The following is an 18,083-nucleotide window of genomic DNA, read 5'->3' as shown; positions in this document are numbered from 1 at the left end:
TGTCTCGATGTGGTTTGGTTGGTTTCGGATCAGGTGTTATTGCTCCTTTCTATCTGGTTAGTTATCATGAAGATGATAGTGCTTCGATGATTGTTGCTGTTATTACAATATTAGTTTCGGTTCTTACTGTTGCTGGTTATGCTGTTTATCGAGCCTGGTTCATCAAAAAAGTAGATTATGATACAATGATATAACTAAAATCCAGCTAACTAATCAACTTTAACGTGAAATGAGAGTTATTTGGTTATCAATATTTCTCTCTACAATTCTTCCAATTATCTCAATCTTACAGAAAACTGAATCAAGAAATTAATCAACTCAACTCAAGTCTTTCAAGATACTTTTCAAGTCATCACACATTTCGTCCAAAGACTTTAATTGCTTTTCAAGGTTTACCCTTTCATTAACTATTAATCATACTCATGTCTTTCAATTATCGTCATATTATCATGGACAAGTCTTTCACTTTCAATTTTTTCGTCTTCTGTAAACAATTAACATTGTTAATTGTAAAGAGCAACATATCAAAGATCTCAGACAAGTTAAGAAGCTTCAGGATTTCCTTAACACAAATTTTAGCTGACTTAATATCAATTGTCTTCCAATTTCTACATTAACAAATCATAATAATTATCCGGAAATTATTGTGCTAATCTAATCGATCTATTAATTACTTTTCGTTTTAAACAAACCTTTTTTCTTTCGAGTGTGTTATGTCATTTGAGAGTACAAATTTACATCGAAAACAGCTAAAGATGTATAAAATTCAATAAAATCAAATTTTCTTCAATTCTGGTCTCAAATAAATAGCAAAATTACAGTTTGTAATTGTTTACTCACCGAGAAAGATCAAAGATTTTAGTTTACATTGAAATACATTAATCATGTACAGTTAATCATTGCATTTATATGGAAACTGTGAAGATACTTAACTAAATAGCTACTTCATGGAACCTTGGTGTTGGTTAATCATTAAATATTGATCCGGAACCAAATTTTCAACAAAAAGATGGAAAACAAACAAATAATCTTAAAAAGGCTTATCATTACCTTAACCTGTCTCTGTGAAGACTTGGAGACCATGCAAATCATTAACCAACCGATCAAAACACAAATAATTATTCAGCATTTCATAGTTCAGCAAAAACAGAATCTTAAACAACCATGTTCAATTTAACTAGAGATTGGCCCAGAATTGTGGATCGGTCAACCATTTATTACAAGTTAACAAAATAATCAGGTTGATCAAATAGCAACATGAATGAATCTTAGCATCAAACAGCATTTTAAATATTAACTCCAAGAGGTTTTTATTTTGAAAAGCTAACAATTGACAATTGAAATAGTAACCAGAAAACCTTAATTCATTCTTCCATTCCAATGATAACTAACAAGATTGCAATTAAATATACAATTAAATGGTAGGAGTACAACTTCAATGTACAAAATTGATCACCATTAAAATTACCAACAGTTGACAAAATGTTATCTCAAATGAAAGAACCATTTGTACTTAATTTAGTGATCAATGTAAACTAAACTTTATTTTGAGATGTTACCAATAATTATGTGTTTGTTATACCTACACATAGACCCATCAATTGAGTATCAAAACTGTTGTAATTCAAACAGACAGTTAACTGTCCAATCAATAATCAAAAATCCCTTACCTTTAATAGTCAACTCACAAATACTTGAAGATCAGCTGAAACCAAAACCAAAACCAGAGGAATCTGGAAACACTGAATCTCAATCTGCCCAACAACCACCACCACAACAGCCAACAATAATCACCGAGCAAAAAGTAAACACCAACAAAGCCAGTTCCTATGACATGATGCCAATGGTTGAGTTTAACGATTGGATAGATTACCCATCACCAGCCGTTTACCCACCATTATCGACTCGTCCAAGATATGATTATGGCTACAATGGTTTCCATAGGCCTTACCATCCTCCACCTCATCACCAGCCATTTTTAGCTTCAGCCTCATATTCACCACCTCCACCTCCACCTCCGCCACCTCATCCAGGCCATCATTTTCCACCATTTGATTTCCCAGATTTGACATCATCATCTTCCTCTTCCACTAAATCACACATCGAGGAAATAGCTCTGTTCATTGTTGTCTTAACAATCGCTGGCTTATTTGGTCTTTTAATTGCTATGTTTATACCCTTTATATTACTACTTCAAGGTAATCGAGGATCCGTATTGACTACAAATTCAATTGTACCAGCCACAACAACTGGTGGAAACATGCAAGGTCTAGTCGGTAAACGGAGGAGACGACATTTAATCCAAAGTTTAAAGATTTTGAAAACTATCCATGAAACATCTCAGCTATACAGTAATTAGTGTATCACCAGTAAATTGTGAGTTTAACACTAAAACGGCTTCATCAACATTATCACTAGTTATTGAACAGTCAACCAAGTTACAAGATGTTTGAATACTCAAGCCTTTTCAATTTTCGTGCCATAAGCAAACACAATAACAATACCGAGTGTTAATTTCAATTTTGTATCAACCTAAATTTTACCCAAATTGCTAATGTCATCTTCTCAAATCCAACTGTTAACCACCTTAACGTTGAGTCTCTAAATCATCAGTGATGTGACCATTGAGATTTATGTTTAATCATAACGGACAAGTTTGTGAAGTGTTTATCAGTCAAATAGGATTGCCTATTGAATACAATGAAACCTACTTTTGTTTCTCGATTAAACTGCTGTTAACTTTCAAGATTACCATGTCACAAATTGATGACAATTATCATTATATCGAGAGTCATTCTGATTAACTTCAGCTCTCAAGGTTGATAAAGAAAAAGGTGAAATAAAATAAACATAAATATACTTTTCTAGGTTGAAGCTGATCTTTCATCAAACAGTTGGCTTGTTTCTGGTTACCTCACATTAATTGTATGTAAATATGTGTTCAGGAAAATGTGGTTATGACTATTGATGATTGTTTAACTTATTATTAACAAGTTGAGTTACACCTCAGAGTCAAAGCTTAACGTTGACAGAAACCAACAATTATTCAAATCAGTGAACAACTTTATTATTCCCAATGAATTTAGGATAGTTTATTGGTGGTAAAAAGCAATTTCAATTGAATGTATGTAATAACCATTATCAAGTGAGTTGCGATATAATACAATAAGGATCAGCAACAATTAAGTGAATAATGCTTTTTGATTTATGGTTTTAAAAACCTGAACAGTGTAAGGTTTGAACACTTGAATCGTTAATCAGCTGTAAGTAAATACCAATAAGTGTAACAATTGATTACAATGATAATCAGAAATTGAGTAGTCATTATTGTATTGCGGATCGATGAATCACATTTACTGGTTTTACATTGTTAACATTTGCTGCCTTTAATTTACTTAATTACAAGATAATAAACGAATCTCATGAATGAAGTCTTGTTCAGAAACCTAAAAAAATTGATAGACAAGACTGCAACTCACTATCAGGTATTATAATCATATATTTATCAATTCATTTTCAGTTGATTCAATAAAACTTCAGGAAGCCGATCTCTTCCTTTTAATCATCGCCTGTATCCTTTTTAAATAAACAGCCAACCATAAATTAAAACTTAATTTCATGAGACTGTAAATAAACTGAACAAAAATACAATCTAAAAAACAACTAAATTTGAAATTTGAAGGTAAACATTATGATATCATCTTTTGATCATAATAAACAAAAGGGACAAATGAATGAGATAATGTATTTTACAAGCATCTGACAATTTACTGCTGATCATATGAACAATCATGACCTTCCCTGATTGATTTGGATACCAAATTGGGTTCTAAATTAAACCATGGAAATGTAAGAATCTAATCGGTATTGTGATTTTGCTATCTTTGGCTTGTCTTTTCATGCACATTGGGCTGTGGCATGTATTAGATCATCATTATCATTAACATCAACAGTCTATTTGATGTCAACCCAAAATCGGATTCAATGGATAACAAAACAGGAAATCGGAAATGTTTCCCATTTAAAATCAGGATGAGATGAAATGATTATCTGAAAGCAAACAAAATAATGATCAAGAAAAAAAAAGTTAAATATAAGGTCGATACACTTGCAATTTACTGCTAGGGTTAACAATTTAGATGAGAAAAGATCAATTTTTGTTTACTTTCAAGGTTTGTTGACAAATATTGATTGAGACAAAATAAGCGTTCATAATTAACTTGATTTGTTCACCAATAGATTCTGTAGGTTTTTTTTTCAGTAATCACACAAACTTATTCAGGATCATCATCAATTTGTCTCACTAGCTAATGTTGCTATCAACTGAGCGTCAGAAAACATCCTTTGAAAGTTGATTAGTTGTCAATCATAAGGTTAACTTTGGTTGAGAAGTTAATCTGTAATATTACAGGTAACTTGACTTTACTTTTCAGAAAAGCTGATGAAAAATTTGTCAAATTAAGTTAATTGTGATAAATGATACTTGAATGACAAATTTGTTTGCTTGTCAAAAAACAAAAACAAGAACGAGTTAACAGATTTGGAATAACTTTCACATTTGAGAAATCATTTCACAGTTGATTCTGTTGACTGGTTAACAGAATCATTAGAATATGTCATTCTTTTGGGTTGAAAGGAAAAAAGAAACGGAAACAATTTGAAAGAAATGCGATCAACAATTAAACTGTTTCTGTAAAAACACGTCGCAACAAAATTACTTCAATCCCTTGACGAGTTGCATGCTAAAAGAATCAAAAGCGGGAACAAAAGAGATTACAAAATAATTTCTAAATGAACTTTAGGCATACAATTAGAAATTGAATAAATTGAATTGTTGATCTCGTGAGGAAAAGCTCAAGAGTAACTGGATAATGAAATACTAAAACAGATGGATCAAACAATATGAATGACAATTAGTCATAACTGAAAACTTTTCTTTCACTTTAATTAGCAATGCTTTGAGTATTTTTCTCTCATTTTTTGAGTAGCTACTTATTTCAATCCCATCAGGGTTTCATGAATACGATTGTAATGGTGTCTGGTGAAAATTGATTTCAGAGATTGACTGCAACACACGATGTTAAATAATGAGAAAGGAGAGCAGTTTAGAGAGTTTTAACGACCATTTTTAATGTAATCACACACACATGGTTGTTGCTGAATGGTCTTGCGATTTTGATGGCATAATAAAAAGGAATAGAAATAATAGTGATAAGTGGAAGTAGAAGTAGTAGTGATATTAGCAGGATAAAAAAATGGCCATAAGCTTCAAGAAATTTCCCATAATTTGTTTTTTAGCTCTTCTTTTATTCCTTGGCTGCTTGTTTCTCCTCTTCGATGACATCTTTTGTTGGTAGAACAACTTTCTCCTGAGTTTCGGTTGGCTTTAATTGAGCTTTAGCATCAAAATTGGCGATTCCTTGGAGCAATTCTTGTTGAGCTTTCTCCGTTTCAATTGCCTCCTTTGAGGGAAGAGAATTTTTCTCCTTGGTTTCAGCATGTTTCAAATGGTGTTCCGAGGTAATCTCGCTTTTAAGCTCATCAGCGATAGTTTTAAGATCATCCTTGGTTGGAGAAGACATCTTGATCTTAACAAGTAATTCAAACAAGTAAAAGTAAAATATAAATCAGATTGCTGTTGATACCAAGAAAGTTTGTTGGAAAACACCGAGAAAAGAGAAACGAGAAAAGAGAAAAGAGAAAAGAAAAGAAAGCAAAGAAAAATAAAAATATTCTTACCTGATTTTGTTGTCTGTCACAAGTTTCACAAAACTAAATGAGAAAAGTTAAAGTTGTTGGAATAATAAGAAATGGCGAATAAAAGTAAAACTTATTAAAGTGATCACAAAGACAAATTGAAGCCAAACTTACTGGACTGCTGTAAAAACTAATTGTGAAAGTTGATATTTAAATAAAAAAAGCCAACACCAATGAAGATTGCCACACCTCTTTGCCCCTCACAATAAAAATACCATACATTACACCCCCTTTATTGATAGACAGAGAAAAAGACAGAAAACTGGATTTTATTAAAAATATTCTGAAAAGTGAACAAAGAGAGAAGACAGAGAAAAAGAGAGATAAAAAAGGTGGCAGATGGAAGAAAGAAAGACTTACTTATTAGAGACAGATGGAATGAAAGAGATGATCAGGATGATGATGATGATGTAAAAGGTAGACAGAGAATAATTGTAAGAAGAGAAAGAAATTTTTCCCGGTAAACTCTCCATCTACATTTTTTTAACGCAACCTTTGGACGCGTTTCAATCTAACCGTTTAATTTCCTGCTTAGACTGTAACAAAATGTGACTTTATCATCATTAACTAGCTATCATCATCCCAATCATCATCATAATCATCATCATTTTAATCATCAACCGTCAACGGCATCGTTTTCATCTAATTTACCATCATCTTGATCAATGTATTTCTTTTTAAGGTTTAATTACTTACATTTCCTTTGAGTTGCACCAGAATTATCTAACCATAGCATCGAAACACAACCAATTTAAATTTTGGAGTTTAATTAACTCTAAACAATCATTATCTAATTATGGAACTCTTTATTAAGCATAATTAACAAAGGAATTAGTTTACATTAATTTTTGTTTACCTTAAATGTATTTACATTTTAACCTTTTTTGGTGCCATCTTTTGATCATTCATTGTTTTATACATTTCAGCAGAAGATGCACATAAGTTTCTTATTGACTCTTGTCTTGTCAATCCTTTTCCATTCCTAAGCTGAATTTATTTATTTCCAATTAATGTTTATCAAACATTTTTAATCAAAGCTGTTCAACCAGACATTGATAACGGTTAATTCACTTTAAACTTATCATTAAATCCTTGTGCTGTCAAAAAACATTCACAAAGAGGAGTTTCACAAATCGCAAGTCTCTCTCAATGAAATTATTGAAATATTGTTTAATTGAAGCTATTTATAGACAGCGTCTTGATCATCATTTAATTTGATTAAGAAATGAGTTGCTCATTTTTATCGTCGTTTTTAAAGTGAACAGATTTTGCCGATTCAATCATTGACTGATGTTTATGATACAAAATGAAAGATTTATGACATTACAATTATGCTAATTGAAGACAATCAATCCTGTTAATTCCTTAAATAGATACAAAGGAGTCAAAGTGTCTAACAGATTATCAAATGGCTGATAATAAATGGTGCAAGTTGAAGGGAACACAATAAAAACAAATTAACCATATTTAATAATCATATCAGGGCAACGATTACCTTGAAAGGTAATAATAGTTAAACCAAAAGCTTTGATTGTCCTCCTTTTAAGGATATTTAACCATTCAATCAACTAATCAATTCATATTGATTTAGCTTTAACCTTTCTTTGTCTAACCTCAAATTAGAAACAAATCATCATCAAGCAAATCTCAATTGTTGCGGCTAATTTCGGCATATAACACGTAATGTTTTGTAAACTCTTTCCGATTAATCAGCAAAATATTTCTCACCAGATAATAATGATTAAGGAATCAATTCATTAACTTTGCTAATTTTAACTCCAATCTTTTGATCAAATCGCGAAACAGGATACAGCAGTCATTTGGTTAACGCAAATTATGCTAAATTAACAGCGAAAAAGACTTGATTTCTTGATTTAGAAATTTCAACGCGTAAACAAAATTCCAATTCGATGATGAGTTCATTTGATTGAGAATCCAGACGCAATTGAAAGAAAAAATGAGAAAAAATTATAAGTAAATGGAAACAAAAAGTGATTAAGATTGTAATAAGATGTATTTTTACAACGATTAGAGATGCAAATATAATTTTTTGTTGTTGCCATCTTAACTAAAGCAATCTTGGTATTTTTTGGTTCATTTAAAGCGCTAATTTTGTCTGGTTTCGTTAAATTATTACAATATAACATCATTTGCATCTCCTTGGTCCAAAGGATGTTTTGGTTGTCTTTTTTAAATGATTTATCATAAAAGTTGAATAGGATTTGTATGTTCAATTTATGATAATATCATCATCATCATCGAGAGAGAGAAAAAAAGGAAAAGGGAAAAGAGTTATTACATAGCATTTACTTTCAAGATCATTCAAATATTAAACTTTTTGGGTGAAAAAATGATTTTTTTCTCGGCATTTTTTGGGTTGCTTTGCGTCTAAAATTATAGTTTACAGAGAGTATAAGAAGAGGATTGACATTTGTAATAATATAATAATCTTGAGAGTGAGAAAGGACGAGAAGATGAGATTAGAAGATGAGAAAATGTTTTGTTTTTTGTTAACTAAATAGTCTAATAACATTTGCTTGTTAATTAATTTGACCCTAAAATTAATATAAAGTGTGTCTCATACATTAATAGATTCATTTATTTATAATTTAGAGAATATAATATTTCTTTATCTGAATAACTGGAAAAATAATTATTATAATAACTCTTTTTTTGCTCTGATTTGTTGTTTTTCATCACTTTCATAAAGATAAACAAAAAATAACTTGTAAAGAGATGAAGATAATCTTCATATATGCAATGGGAAAAGAGAGAAAGAGATGATGATGGCGATGGTGATAGTGATGAGTAGGATGAGACACACTTTAAATTTATCATTCTCTAATACAAAAGAAAGATAGATTTTTTTGATATTACCGATTCTTCAGATGAAACTATTTCTGAATCAAATATTTTTGACCCACCTGTACATATACTTTTAAATATAAGCATATTATCAATGTATATGTACAAGTGAGTTTACATCTAGAGAGCAAACTGTCTCTCCCACTGTCATTGAAAATGTATATTATAATTAGATAACTATATTTTTTTGTTTCTCCTTTCCTCTCTTGACAGTCTTTAGTCCATTCGCTTGTTTGGATCATTTTTTGCTTGATCTTTGTCCACAATTTTCAATTTTAATCGTCATCTTCGTTAGCGCTTTCCTTGGCATTATTATTATCTTAATTAGCATCTCCGTAGTGGTTCATTTGGTGAATTAATTTGAGAGTTTCCAATTGGAAGTTTAGACTTTTAGATTGACATCGGTTTTACTCGTTCACACGGAGAAGAAAGAAACCAAATTGTTTTAAATGAGATGGCCATGGTTAAGGGTCCGTTTTGAGTAAGAATAAATCATTTTTTGCTTGAAATTATTTCGTTAGAGTGGATTTGTTTCTTCATGAATTGTGGGTTGTTGTATATATCTGGGTGAGATGCTGAGTTTACCTCCAGTCCAGTTTATATAAGATAAACCGTCAAATATATTTAAATATAATCATATATAAACTTTAAGATTTAAAAGGAGGAGAAGAAGAGAAAAGATAGAATGAAAGGAAAAATAGAGACAGATTTTCATGCGCAGGCATTAGACATTAATAGCTTTTCTTGTCTGGAATTTGTTATTCACGCATTTATTTGCGTTCTACTAGATAATTCCTGTTGATTTTGTGTCATTTTGCAGGCGATACGATATGATGAGTGAATGTGTATGTTGGTGGTGTTTAATATTTTTGATGATGTATACGAATATGAAAAAAAATTAAATGGGAAAAGGAAAAAGGTGAGAGGATGCCAATCAAAAAAAAATGAATGGAGTAATGAAAAAAAACAACTTTCTTTTCTGACAATAATAGTAATAATTACAAAAAACTATTATTAATATTATCATATTAATAATTTTGATTCTCAAATTTTAAATCTGGACTGAATCTTTTAACTTTCGCTTTTTCACCAACCATGTACAGCAGCACTCACCTTATCAATACATTCCAGATCAGAGCGTAACTGTTGCTGTAACTGTTTCAATTGGTTAATAGACAAGTTTTCTAATTCTGATGCTCGATTAAGGGTATGTAAAAAGGGACCACCGGTCATTTGTTCAACTTCCTTTCTCAGGGTATTGATCGTCATGAAAGCCTGCATGTGAAAGATATGAAAATTCAACAATTAGTTTAAAAAGACAAAACCTTCAAATTCATTATCAATCATTTGATTGACAGTGAATTGATTCTGTGTTAACAATGGAAATGTGATTAGCTTAAGATAGAGTAAGAGTGGGAAGGAAAAATGGAGGGAAAATTTCATTCAATAAGAGAGAGCAAAATAAAAGGATTTTGAGCAATTTTCATTGTTAACACAAATGATTAAGAATGTAATGAAAATGTGTTACGATCATCACCTCGTCTCTTTGTTGTTCCAAAAGCTTTTCTCTTCTTTTAGCTTCCTCAGCTTCTCTTTTCCATACTTCAACCGCCTGTGAATGAAAAAAATGTAAAAAATTGAATAATCATTAAGTTAAATCGTAAAAATATAACATTTAAAAAAACTGATGACTGAAATTATTTAGACATGACGAAAATGGAAGAGCAAAGGGAAATGAAAAGATAGTGAATAAAAAAGAATTGAACGGAAATACATAAATGAGGTAACTTATCAAGTTTCAAATTAATAGTTAAAAATTAAAACGATTAAAGTGAGTGAATACTTACATTACTAGCTTTAAGCAGATTTTCTTCCCAGTTACTCCATTTAGCTTTAATCAGAGCTAATTCCTCTCTTAATCTCTGATTTTCTAACATTGATGCTGCCGCTTGAACGACACTACTGGCACTACCAGTTGATGTGGGATTGACTGAAGATGGTGACATATTGGCTCCACTGGTAAAATCATATAAGCTAGAAGCAGCTGATGAAGAGACTCCATGAGCATTAAGAGATGTTGTCCTAGTGTAAGGGGATACTCCGAATGCACCCACTGAATGAGCTCCTAAAGATGCTAAAGGTGACGCATTCATAGGTGGCGAAGATAAATTTGCTATTGCGGATCGGTGACCTCCTAATCGGGCTCCTAAAAGTAGAATGAGAATAGATTGAATAATTATTAGTAAAATTGTTGTTATTTGATTTGATAGTTAACTTACCAGGAATATTTACAGGGGCAGTCGAGCCTATCAGACTTGGCTGGCCGGGACTTCGACCAAGAACACAGTTCGTATTAGAAACAGGGTCAACTGAGTCAACTAAACTATTATTAACTCGATTTTGAGAGCTTGGTCCTAACTCTTTCTCTAAGGATGCCTCTAAATGAATATCATCAAGACTAAGATCTTCAACAACATGACCTAAGCATGATTCAACCGTATCAGCTGTTGAAGGAAAACCAGAGCCCCCAAAGAAACCCCCATTGTCTCTGTTGCCCGTTAAACTACTAAATAAACTAGAATTGTTAGCTCCAGAGGCGAATAAGGATGATGAGGGAGTTGAAAGTTTTCTATTTGATTGACCAAATGAATTTTGTTTCTCTTCAACATTCTTGAAATACGATGAAAGCAAAGTTTCTCCGATATGATTATTGGCAGCCGCAGCCATACTTGATGTATGTGCATTTGAAGATGAATATGATCGAGGTCGTGCTATTGGTCCAGGACCAGAAGTTGGATTCACTGATGAATTTGAACCAGAGTTAGTTATGGAGTTGGTTCCTTGACCATGATTAGCTTGGGATCCGGTAGTAGGTGCTGTTCCCAAATTACTCATTGGTGAAGCTGTTTCTCGATTAAACAATTGTGACTGAAGGTTACCAAAATGGTTTGAATCGAAACTTGTACCAAAATGATCAGGTAAAGAAGAAGCAATACTGCTACTTCCAGTACTAGATAATTTAGATTGATTGTTATTGTTATTGTTATGAATAGGCCTAGCTATTGTAATATTATTAGTTTGTATGCTATTAGAATTTGATGAAGCACAATAAGAGTTAGAAGTGGTAACAGAGGTTGTTGTACAACTTGTCGCATTGTTTCCCGTTGATGGCGTCGTCGAATTATTATTATTGTTATTTTCACATTCTCCATTATTGGTACCAGAAGAGTTCGATGTTGTCGTGGTTGTTGTTGGTGGCAATTTACTTGACAATAATGTAGCTAAATCTGTACTTATGTCCATATTCAAATCTCTGGCGGCAGACATTTCATCTTTAAAAAATAGAAAAGAGTATAAAATTAATTCAATTCGGAAATAAATTAAAAAAAAGATTGAAACATACTTTCTATGTGAGCAAAGGCACAGAAAGGCCCTCGCGGACAATAGTTTGTTTGTTGCATATCATTACACTTAGTTGATTTGTATATTTCTGGGTGAAATTGCTGTTCTGTTCTGGTATGACAATAAGCACATGCATCACCAGCTTCGCAATTTGTTGGATCGCCCCATTCATCACCTTGTTTTACACTGGGACATGGCGTTGAACGGTATTTATATTTCTTTGGAGATCTTCGTCTATCTTTGTTGTTATGGTACTGTGGGCAAGCATACCTGATAAAGATAAAATAAAACATATGATTAAAAGAATTAGTGAAATCAGACAATTTAATTCAATAATCTGAATTAATTGATTTACCCTTGGCGACAAAGTCTGGGAGGTCGTTTACAAACTTCGGTTTTATAATTAGCAAGCACATAAGTAGTATCAAGCCAACGCGGATCATCTGTGAGAGCATTTCTTTCTTTATCTAATGAATTAGGTCCAATTAAAGCACTAAGAGCAGAAGTTGCATCGCCAGGTGTTCCAGAGTTTTCTCCGGTGAGACCAGTGGTATTACCCAATTCGGCTGATCTTAATTCACTAATATCATATACAGGATTTCTGAGGTCATGCATGCCATGAGCAAAAGCACAATGAGCACCATTTTTAACACAAAAACCACGGCTATCGGTATCATAAACACAAATACCAGTTTTGTAATACCTTAAATGATAACGCCTTTCAGTGTCACCAGCAGTTCGATGGAGATGCGGGCATCTGCAATTTCATGAAAGTTGACAAAATATATAAATATGAGATGAGTTATTGTAAATAACTGAATAAAAAAATGAAAGAGTAGAAAGTTAGAGGAAAATACACTAATAATCATCATATGATATTTTAACAAGTGAGAAACAGATTGTTTTAATAAAAGGTTTACTAGTTTATGAGTAACAAGTAGGCGTGGAGAGCTAGTTGCTGGTTAATAATTGAAAATGTGATTAAATTTTGTTCTTTCCAGCTAAATGAATGGCATAACTCATATGATACTGACAATTTGAAAGTCTTTCGAGAATCTTGTGAGAATCTCTTACAACACTTAATATGAAAGAAATGAGCTATCACCATTTCAAGGGTAACAACAATTACGAGCATACTTATTCTTTCTTTTTAATCTTTTAGCATTATGATTATAATCAAGAACTTTTGCTTTGGAAAAATATTATCAGTGACAAAATTGGGGCTTAATGATGATAAAACATCAGATTCAGATAACGCAATTCATTGACAAGATTTACTACATAAACTGTCAAAATTAGATCCCTCCATTTTTCAAAGGCAATATAACTGTTATAAATATGGCATTTCCAAAGCAAATTTTGTTGTTCAACAAAAATTTAAATAAAATAAATCAAACATGTATCACATACTCATCGCCATCCGGACAAATGCCAGTTGTCTCATCATATTTGGTACAATAGATATCAGGTGAATAATTAAAGCTCCCATCTCTTTTTCTAATGGGTCGACGTCTTCGTTGATTCATGAAATGCCAGTGGAAACAAGTAAAGGGTTTATGGTTGGTACACTTATGTTGAAGAAACTGTGGACATTGGTCGCATCTAAACTCTTTTAAATACCTATTGAGATAAGAGAAAAAAAATAAAATTTTGCTTGTTAAATTGGTGCAATTTAACTGTAAACTAGTTATTGATCAATCCAAAATAATAACATCAAAACAAAGGGAAGAAGGAACATAAAGAAGAAAGACAGAAAGAGACAGAGACAGAGACAGAGGCAAAGGAAGAAAGTAAATGAAAGAGAAAAAGAAAGACTTACGAATAGTGTACAGGTTTTTCAGGAGCTCTCTGATCTTCAGGTCTTTTTTCGCTCTGAGAATCGGAATTTTTTGTATTTTTATTGTTTACGCACGAAACTCGAAGTGGTGGGTTAGCACAGTCTTCCATCATGGAAGATATTATGAAAATAATATGAAGAAAAACAATTTGATGAAAAACAGTTTGAAAATGTTTAGATCCTGGGTAGTTGTTCAGACTGGATGACAACAGGTATTTTAACCATCACAAATGAATATGTTTCCATAATATTCCCATAATAAAAGGGAACTAAAAACTATGATGAAAGCGATGTTTAATTAACTAAATAAAATCAAAACACTTTTAAATCAAATTTAGTTGAAAATAATAAAGAAAGGTATTATCAAAATTAGGCTGCAAAGAAAAATATCTTTTGTTGAAAATAATAAACAAAAACCTACAAAACCCGCGCATGTCAATTGGGAGCTTGTTATTTCATATCATTTCCAATAACAGTATTTAGCTTAATAACCCCTAGATGACACTAAAGTACTCATGATGTAATGTTTGTAGCAATTTTCTTAATTTTGGTTTACCAAAATGTAATCTAATAAATCAAATTAACTAATTTCCCTTTTATTTGTGCCACAAGTGACATTTAAATGTTATTTTCAAAAAGTTTAATCTTCCATTTATTGTGCCAGTAAAAAAATTGAGGTAAATTAAAATGTTAAATTTCCTTAAATTTTAACCAAAACAGCCAATAAATGGAAGTGAAAAATTGCCTATCAATTACCCGATAGAAGCTGCAAGCTTGTGAATTTTTTCAATTAACTTACCTACACAAATAATTAACATTTTGTATCTCATGAAGTATGTAAATCATCGACACTGAACTAAGAATCGAATAGGACCAGGAATCTAACCAGGACCACCAAGAGAAGATTAAAATACAAAATAATGAAATCATTTATATCAACCAAAAGAAAGTAGACAATCAATTCGACCCACTGGATCTATTCAATAATCTCGACTTTTAATTCTTTGCTTTTAACCTTTTTAATCTAACAGATAACTGTATTCATCTAACCTAAGCTCTGGTAAATCCTCAACACTATCTTTAACTTCAGAAATGTGAATTCAAATTCCCCAATCATTCGTACATGAATGTATCTGTTTGTAATTGAATTTTTCCATTGGGATATCAGAACTCTCAAGTCTGTAATTAGGTGTTGAAGCAAAACACTGATTAGTGCATTAATTTTGTAATAATGTTAAACCGATCTTGATCATGTTGAATTTACAATCACTTTGATTCTTATTTATGCTAAAATTTGATAATTATTTTGATTGAACATTTGAACTTTAGCTGAGTTATCTTTTAAAACGTGTATGTTATCTAACATGTGTTCACAGTGTTAAAAATAGTGATGATAAACGTAAAATTGACGTTGATTTGATTGCTTGTCACACAGAATTGAAAAACTCAATATTGCCAGTAATTTGAGATTATTTTTCCATTTATTTGCCAATCGAAAGTATTTAAATTATAAATGGCAAATATTAACAGAGAAAAACATTAATGTACATATCAAATGAGCTCAAATGTATATTAATTGTAACAGTATCATTAATTTTAGTTTTTTTCTGGAAACCAAAAAAAACAAGGCAAGCTAAATTGAACAATTCACATTTACCTAGCAATTAAATGACAAATGGTAGATGTATAACAACCAAAGAATCAAATGAATAATGAAAAAAAGAGTAAATCTTTCCAAAATTAATCGTTTAATTGATCTTTTTGTTTCACAATTAACATTCATCAAATGGAGTTATCATTAGGGATGGAAGCAATGACTACAAAACTAATCACCCTAATGATAACTTTCAATGTTTTTTTGTCAATTTGAACAATTATATTTCCTAGTGAATGTGTTGCGATGATTAAATGGCAGTGAAAAAAACATGAAACCCAAACAAAAGTATCAAAGGAGAGACAGAAAGAGACATCAAATAGCTTAATCATTTTGTTCCTCTTTTACTTTCTCTTCATCTCTTAATCAACATAAATATTAGATTTGCAAATGATCATTAAGGGATCCTAAATAGCCTACCACCCTTTGGCCCACTCACTAAATGTTTCACTTTCAATTAAGAGAGGCAGAGAAGAGCATAATAAATTATTCTTGGGTTGATATTTTTTTTGTTTCATGTCTTTCCTCTGCCATTGACACAATCAATGCTGAAACCATCATTGAGGATGAAGGAGGAGAAGGATGAAAACAGGAAAAGGAAAAGAAGATGCAAAATGATATTATTTGCAATAGAATCAAAATGATTCTTAAGGTAATTTAAAAGATTTTTTCCTCCTTTTTTTTGCTTTCCATGCCTGGCTTTGGTTACAATTGTCTTGAACTTTTTTCATTCCTGGTGTCTTCATTTGCCTGAATTTATCATTTCAATCTATGCGTCTTGTTTCCGGCGAAAGGCATGATTATCATCATCACTGTCATCATCATTACCAATATTATTAGCATGGTTAAATGTGATACAAGACCAGATTTCACCTAAAAATAGAGAAAAAGATAAAGTTAGTTTAATAGTTGGAATAACAATTGAATGTAAGGAAATTATTTGTAAACATGAAACAACTCTTTTATCTCATTTGTCCCTGCAAATATCATTACAATAAAATATTTTACACATTATTATCATCATTACTAGTTGATCAATAAGATGAAAATTTAACAATTGATGTTTACCCAAAAGAAATGGCTTTTTTCTTTGAAATGGTGAATTTTGGGTTTTGATAGCTATTAGGAGATGAAAAAGGATGAAACAAAAAAAGCTATCAATACAAAGTGTATATAAAGTATTGTTATTAAAAAAATCAATTGACTTAAAGTTTGAAAGATACTTAAAACAACTGATTAACTGAAGAAGAAGAAGCAATTAATCATCTTTTTCATCTCAATTGTAAATGTATGAGCAAACTTCATTTCTGAAGACAATTAAATCTACCAAGCTACCACATTATCAACAATAATGCTAATAATACAACATGAATGGAAGTAAAGGAGAAAGAAGATGAAGATGAAAAAAAAGAAGACAATTATTAATGATTCGTTTTGTTGCATTCAGAATGATTAACTAGCTGTTTGAAATGATGTTTTTTGTCTGACTATTACATTACACTGGGAAGACAATTACACAAGAGAATTAACCTCAACCATAATATATAATTCTTTATCATTAAATCGATAAATGGTTACATTAGTTAGTTAGTTGGAGATAATATTTTATTATTATCATCATTATCATTATCATCATCTTCATCCAAGTGCTTGATCTTGAAAAAAAAAATAAACAAACAAGCAACAATGATTTAGAAAGCAAAACTGTCACATAAAACAACAAAGGCTGATATAATTGAGAGAGTGAGAGAAAGTATAAAACAAAGATGATGATGATGATGATGATCAGGATAAATAGTAAGATGATAAAAGAGGGAGAAAAAGTAGAGATAACAGTAGACATTAAAGTTAAGGTAAGATGAATGATTCTATTGGGATCATCATTCATTGGAAAACAAGAAAAGTCTCTAAATCTTGGTGAAGACAATTATTTACTCTAATGTTTCTACGAATACATCAAAAGACAGTTTCACTTTTTCATCCTTTTCATCCTTATCCTCATCTTACTCTTTGCTTGCCTTTTTTCCCTTGAATCTTCCTCTTCTTTAACAGTTCTTCAACAAGAATATTTATCATCATTAAGTTAAATGATATAATGTTCAGGGATTGAACTTTATCCATCTTTTGCACTTCTCTTTGCATTCTTGTTGGCTCCTAAACTTATCCAATTCACAGTTTTCCCTCCCAGAGACAATTCTGGCATCCGCATGCATGGAAATATATATTGGTATGCTTTCCATTATCATATCACAATATGGTAAAACTCTTGATATCATGCAACACAATCCCAGTCTGGATTCCATGGAAAACTGTGAAAAAGAAGAAAATTGTTATCAATTTTTTGCGAAATAATTCAATATTATGATACAAATAATGATGATGATACTGATGTTGATGATTAACGATTAACCTGAGCATTAGTTTGATGAGAAAATATAATTTAGCAGAAGTATGAGTAAGATAATAACAATAATAATAAAAATAAATAATAACAATTGACTGATTATTATTGTTATCATTATTATTATAACAATGATAAACAAGATGATGATGATGATGATGAAAAAT

The 18,083-nt window shown here is 31.2% G+C and overlaps 3 protein-coding genes across 4 annotated transcripts in view; 1 reads left to right on the top strand and 2 right to left on the bottom strand.

The window, feature by feature from the left end:
- LOC107360134 (lysosome-associated membrane glycoprotein 5) overlaps positions 1 to 790 on the top strand; it is a 2,219-nt gene extending 1,429 nt beyond the window's left edge. The window contains exon 7 of the mRNA XM_015926760.3: positions 1 to 790. Coding sequence (XP_015782246.1) covers positions 1 to 194 — 194 coding nt within the window. The 3' untranslated portion in view covers positions 195 to 790.
- A 4,314-nt stretch (positions 791 to 5,104) lies between these two features.
- Positions 5,105 to 5,872, bottom strand: cib (thymosin beta cib). The gene is made up of 2 exons (XM_015926387.2): positions 5,740 to 5,872; positions 5,105 to 5,588 (listed from the first exon to the last, which is right to left on the bottom strand). Exon 2 carries the CDS (start codon positions 5,580 to 5,582, stop codon positions 5,307 to 5,309), a length of 276 nt encoding a protein of 91 aa, XP_015781873.1. The 5' UTR covers positions 5,583 to 5,588; positions 5,740 to 5,872; the 3' UTR covers positions 5,105 to 5,306.
- Positions 5,873 to 7,752: 1,880 nt separating this feature from the next.
- Positions 7,753 to 14,260, bottom strand: unk (RING finger protein unk). 2 transcript variants are annotated; one of them, XM_015926384.3, is made up of 9 exons: positions 13,844 to 14,260; positions 13,435 to 13,644; positions 12,380 to 12,781; positions 12,026 to 12,294; positions 10,902 to 11,954; positions 10,470 to 10,828; positions 10,160 to 10,234; positions 9,736 to 9,897; positions 7,753 to 9,417 (listed from the first exon to the last, which is right to left on the bottom strand). In XM_015926384.3, the coding sequence occupies exons 1-9, from the start codon at positions 13,972 to 13,974 to the stop codon at positions 9,385 to 9,387; spliced, it is 2,694 nt and encodes an 897-aa protein (XP_015781870.1). In that variant the 5' UTR covers positions 13,975 to 14,260; the 3' UTR covers positions 7,753 to 9,384. The 2 variants fall into 2 exon arrangements, with proteins under 2 accessions (XP_015781870.1, XP_015781872.1); XM_015926386.3 differs by having other exon boundaries at positions 7,753 to 9,267.
- Positions 14,261 to 18,083: the final 3,823 nt, after the last annotated feature.

Source organism: Tetranychus urticae, chromosome 2 (assembly GCF_039701765.1).
Source record: "Tetranychus urticae isolate SD_2017Ah chromosome 2, NJAU_TeUrti_SD_1.0, whole genome shotgun sequence".
NCBI classification, from domain to species: domain Eukaryota; kingdom Metazoa; phylum Arthropoda; class Arachnida; order Trombidiformes; family Tetranychidae; genus Tetranychus; species Tetranychus urticae.
This window is presented reverse-complemented; position numbering and strand designations above follow the sequence as displayed.

Excerpts from the sequence above, each read along its gene's own strand:
- cib (XM_015926387.2), bottom strand. The coding sequence starts at position 5,582 with ATGTCTTCTCCAACCAAGGATGATCTTAAAACTATCGCTGATGAGCTT.
- unk (XM_015926384.3), bottom strand. The coding sequence starts at position 13,974 with ATGATGGAAGACTGTGCTAACCCACCACTTCGAGTTTCGTGCGTAAAC. Across the intron at positions 10,829-10,901 it reads TGCCCCTGTAAATATTCCTG|GAGCCCGATTAGGAGGTCAC; the intron begins GTAAGTTAACTA and ends TTCTACTTTTAG. Across the intron at positions 9,418-9,735 it reads ATCTGGAATGTATTGATAAG|GAATTATCTAGTAGAACGCA; the intron begins GTGAGTGCTGCT and ends CAAAATCAACAG.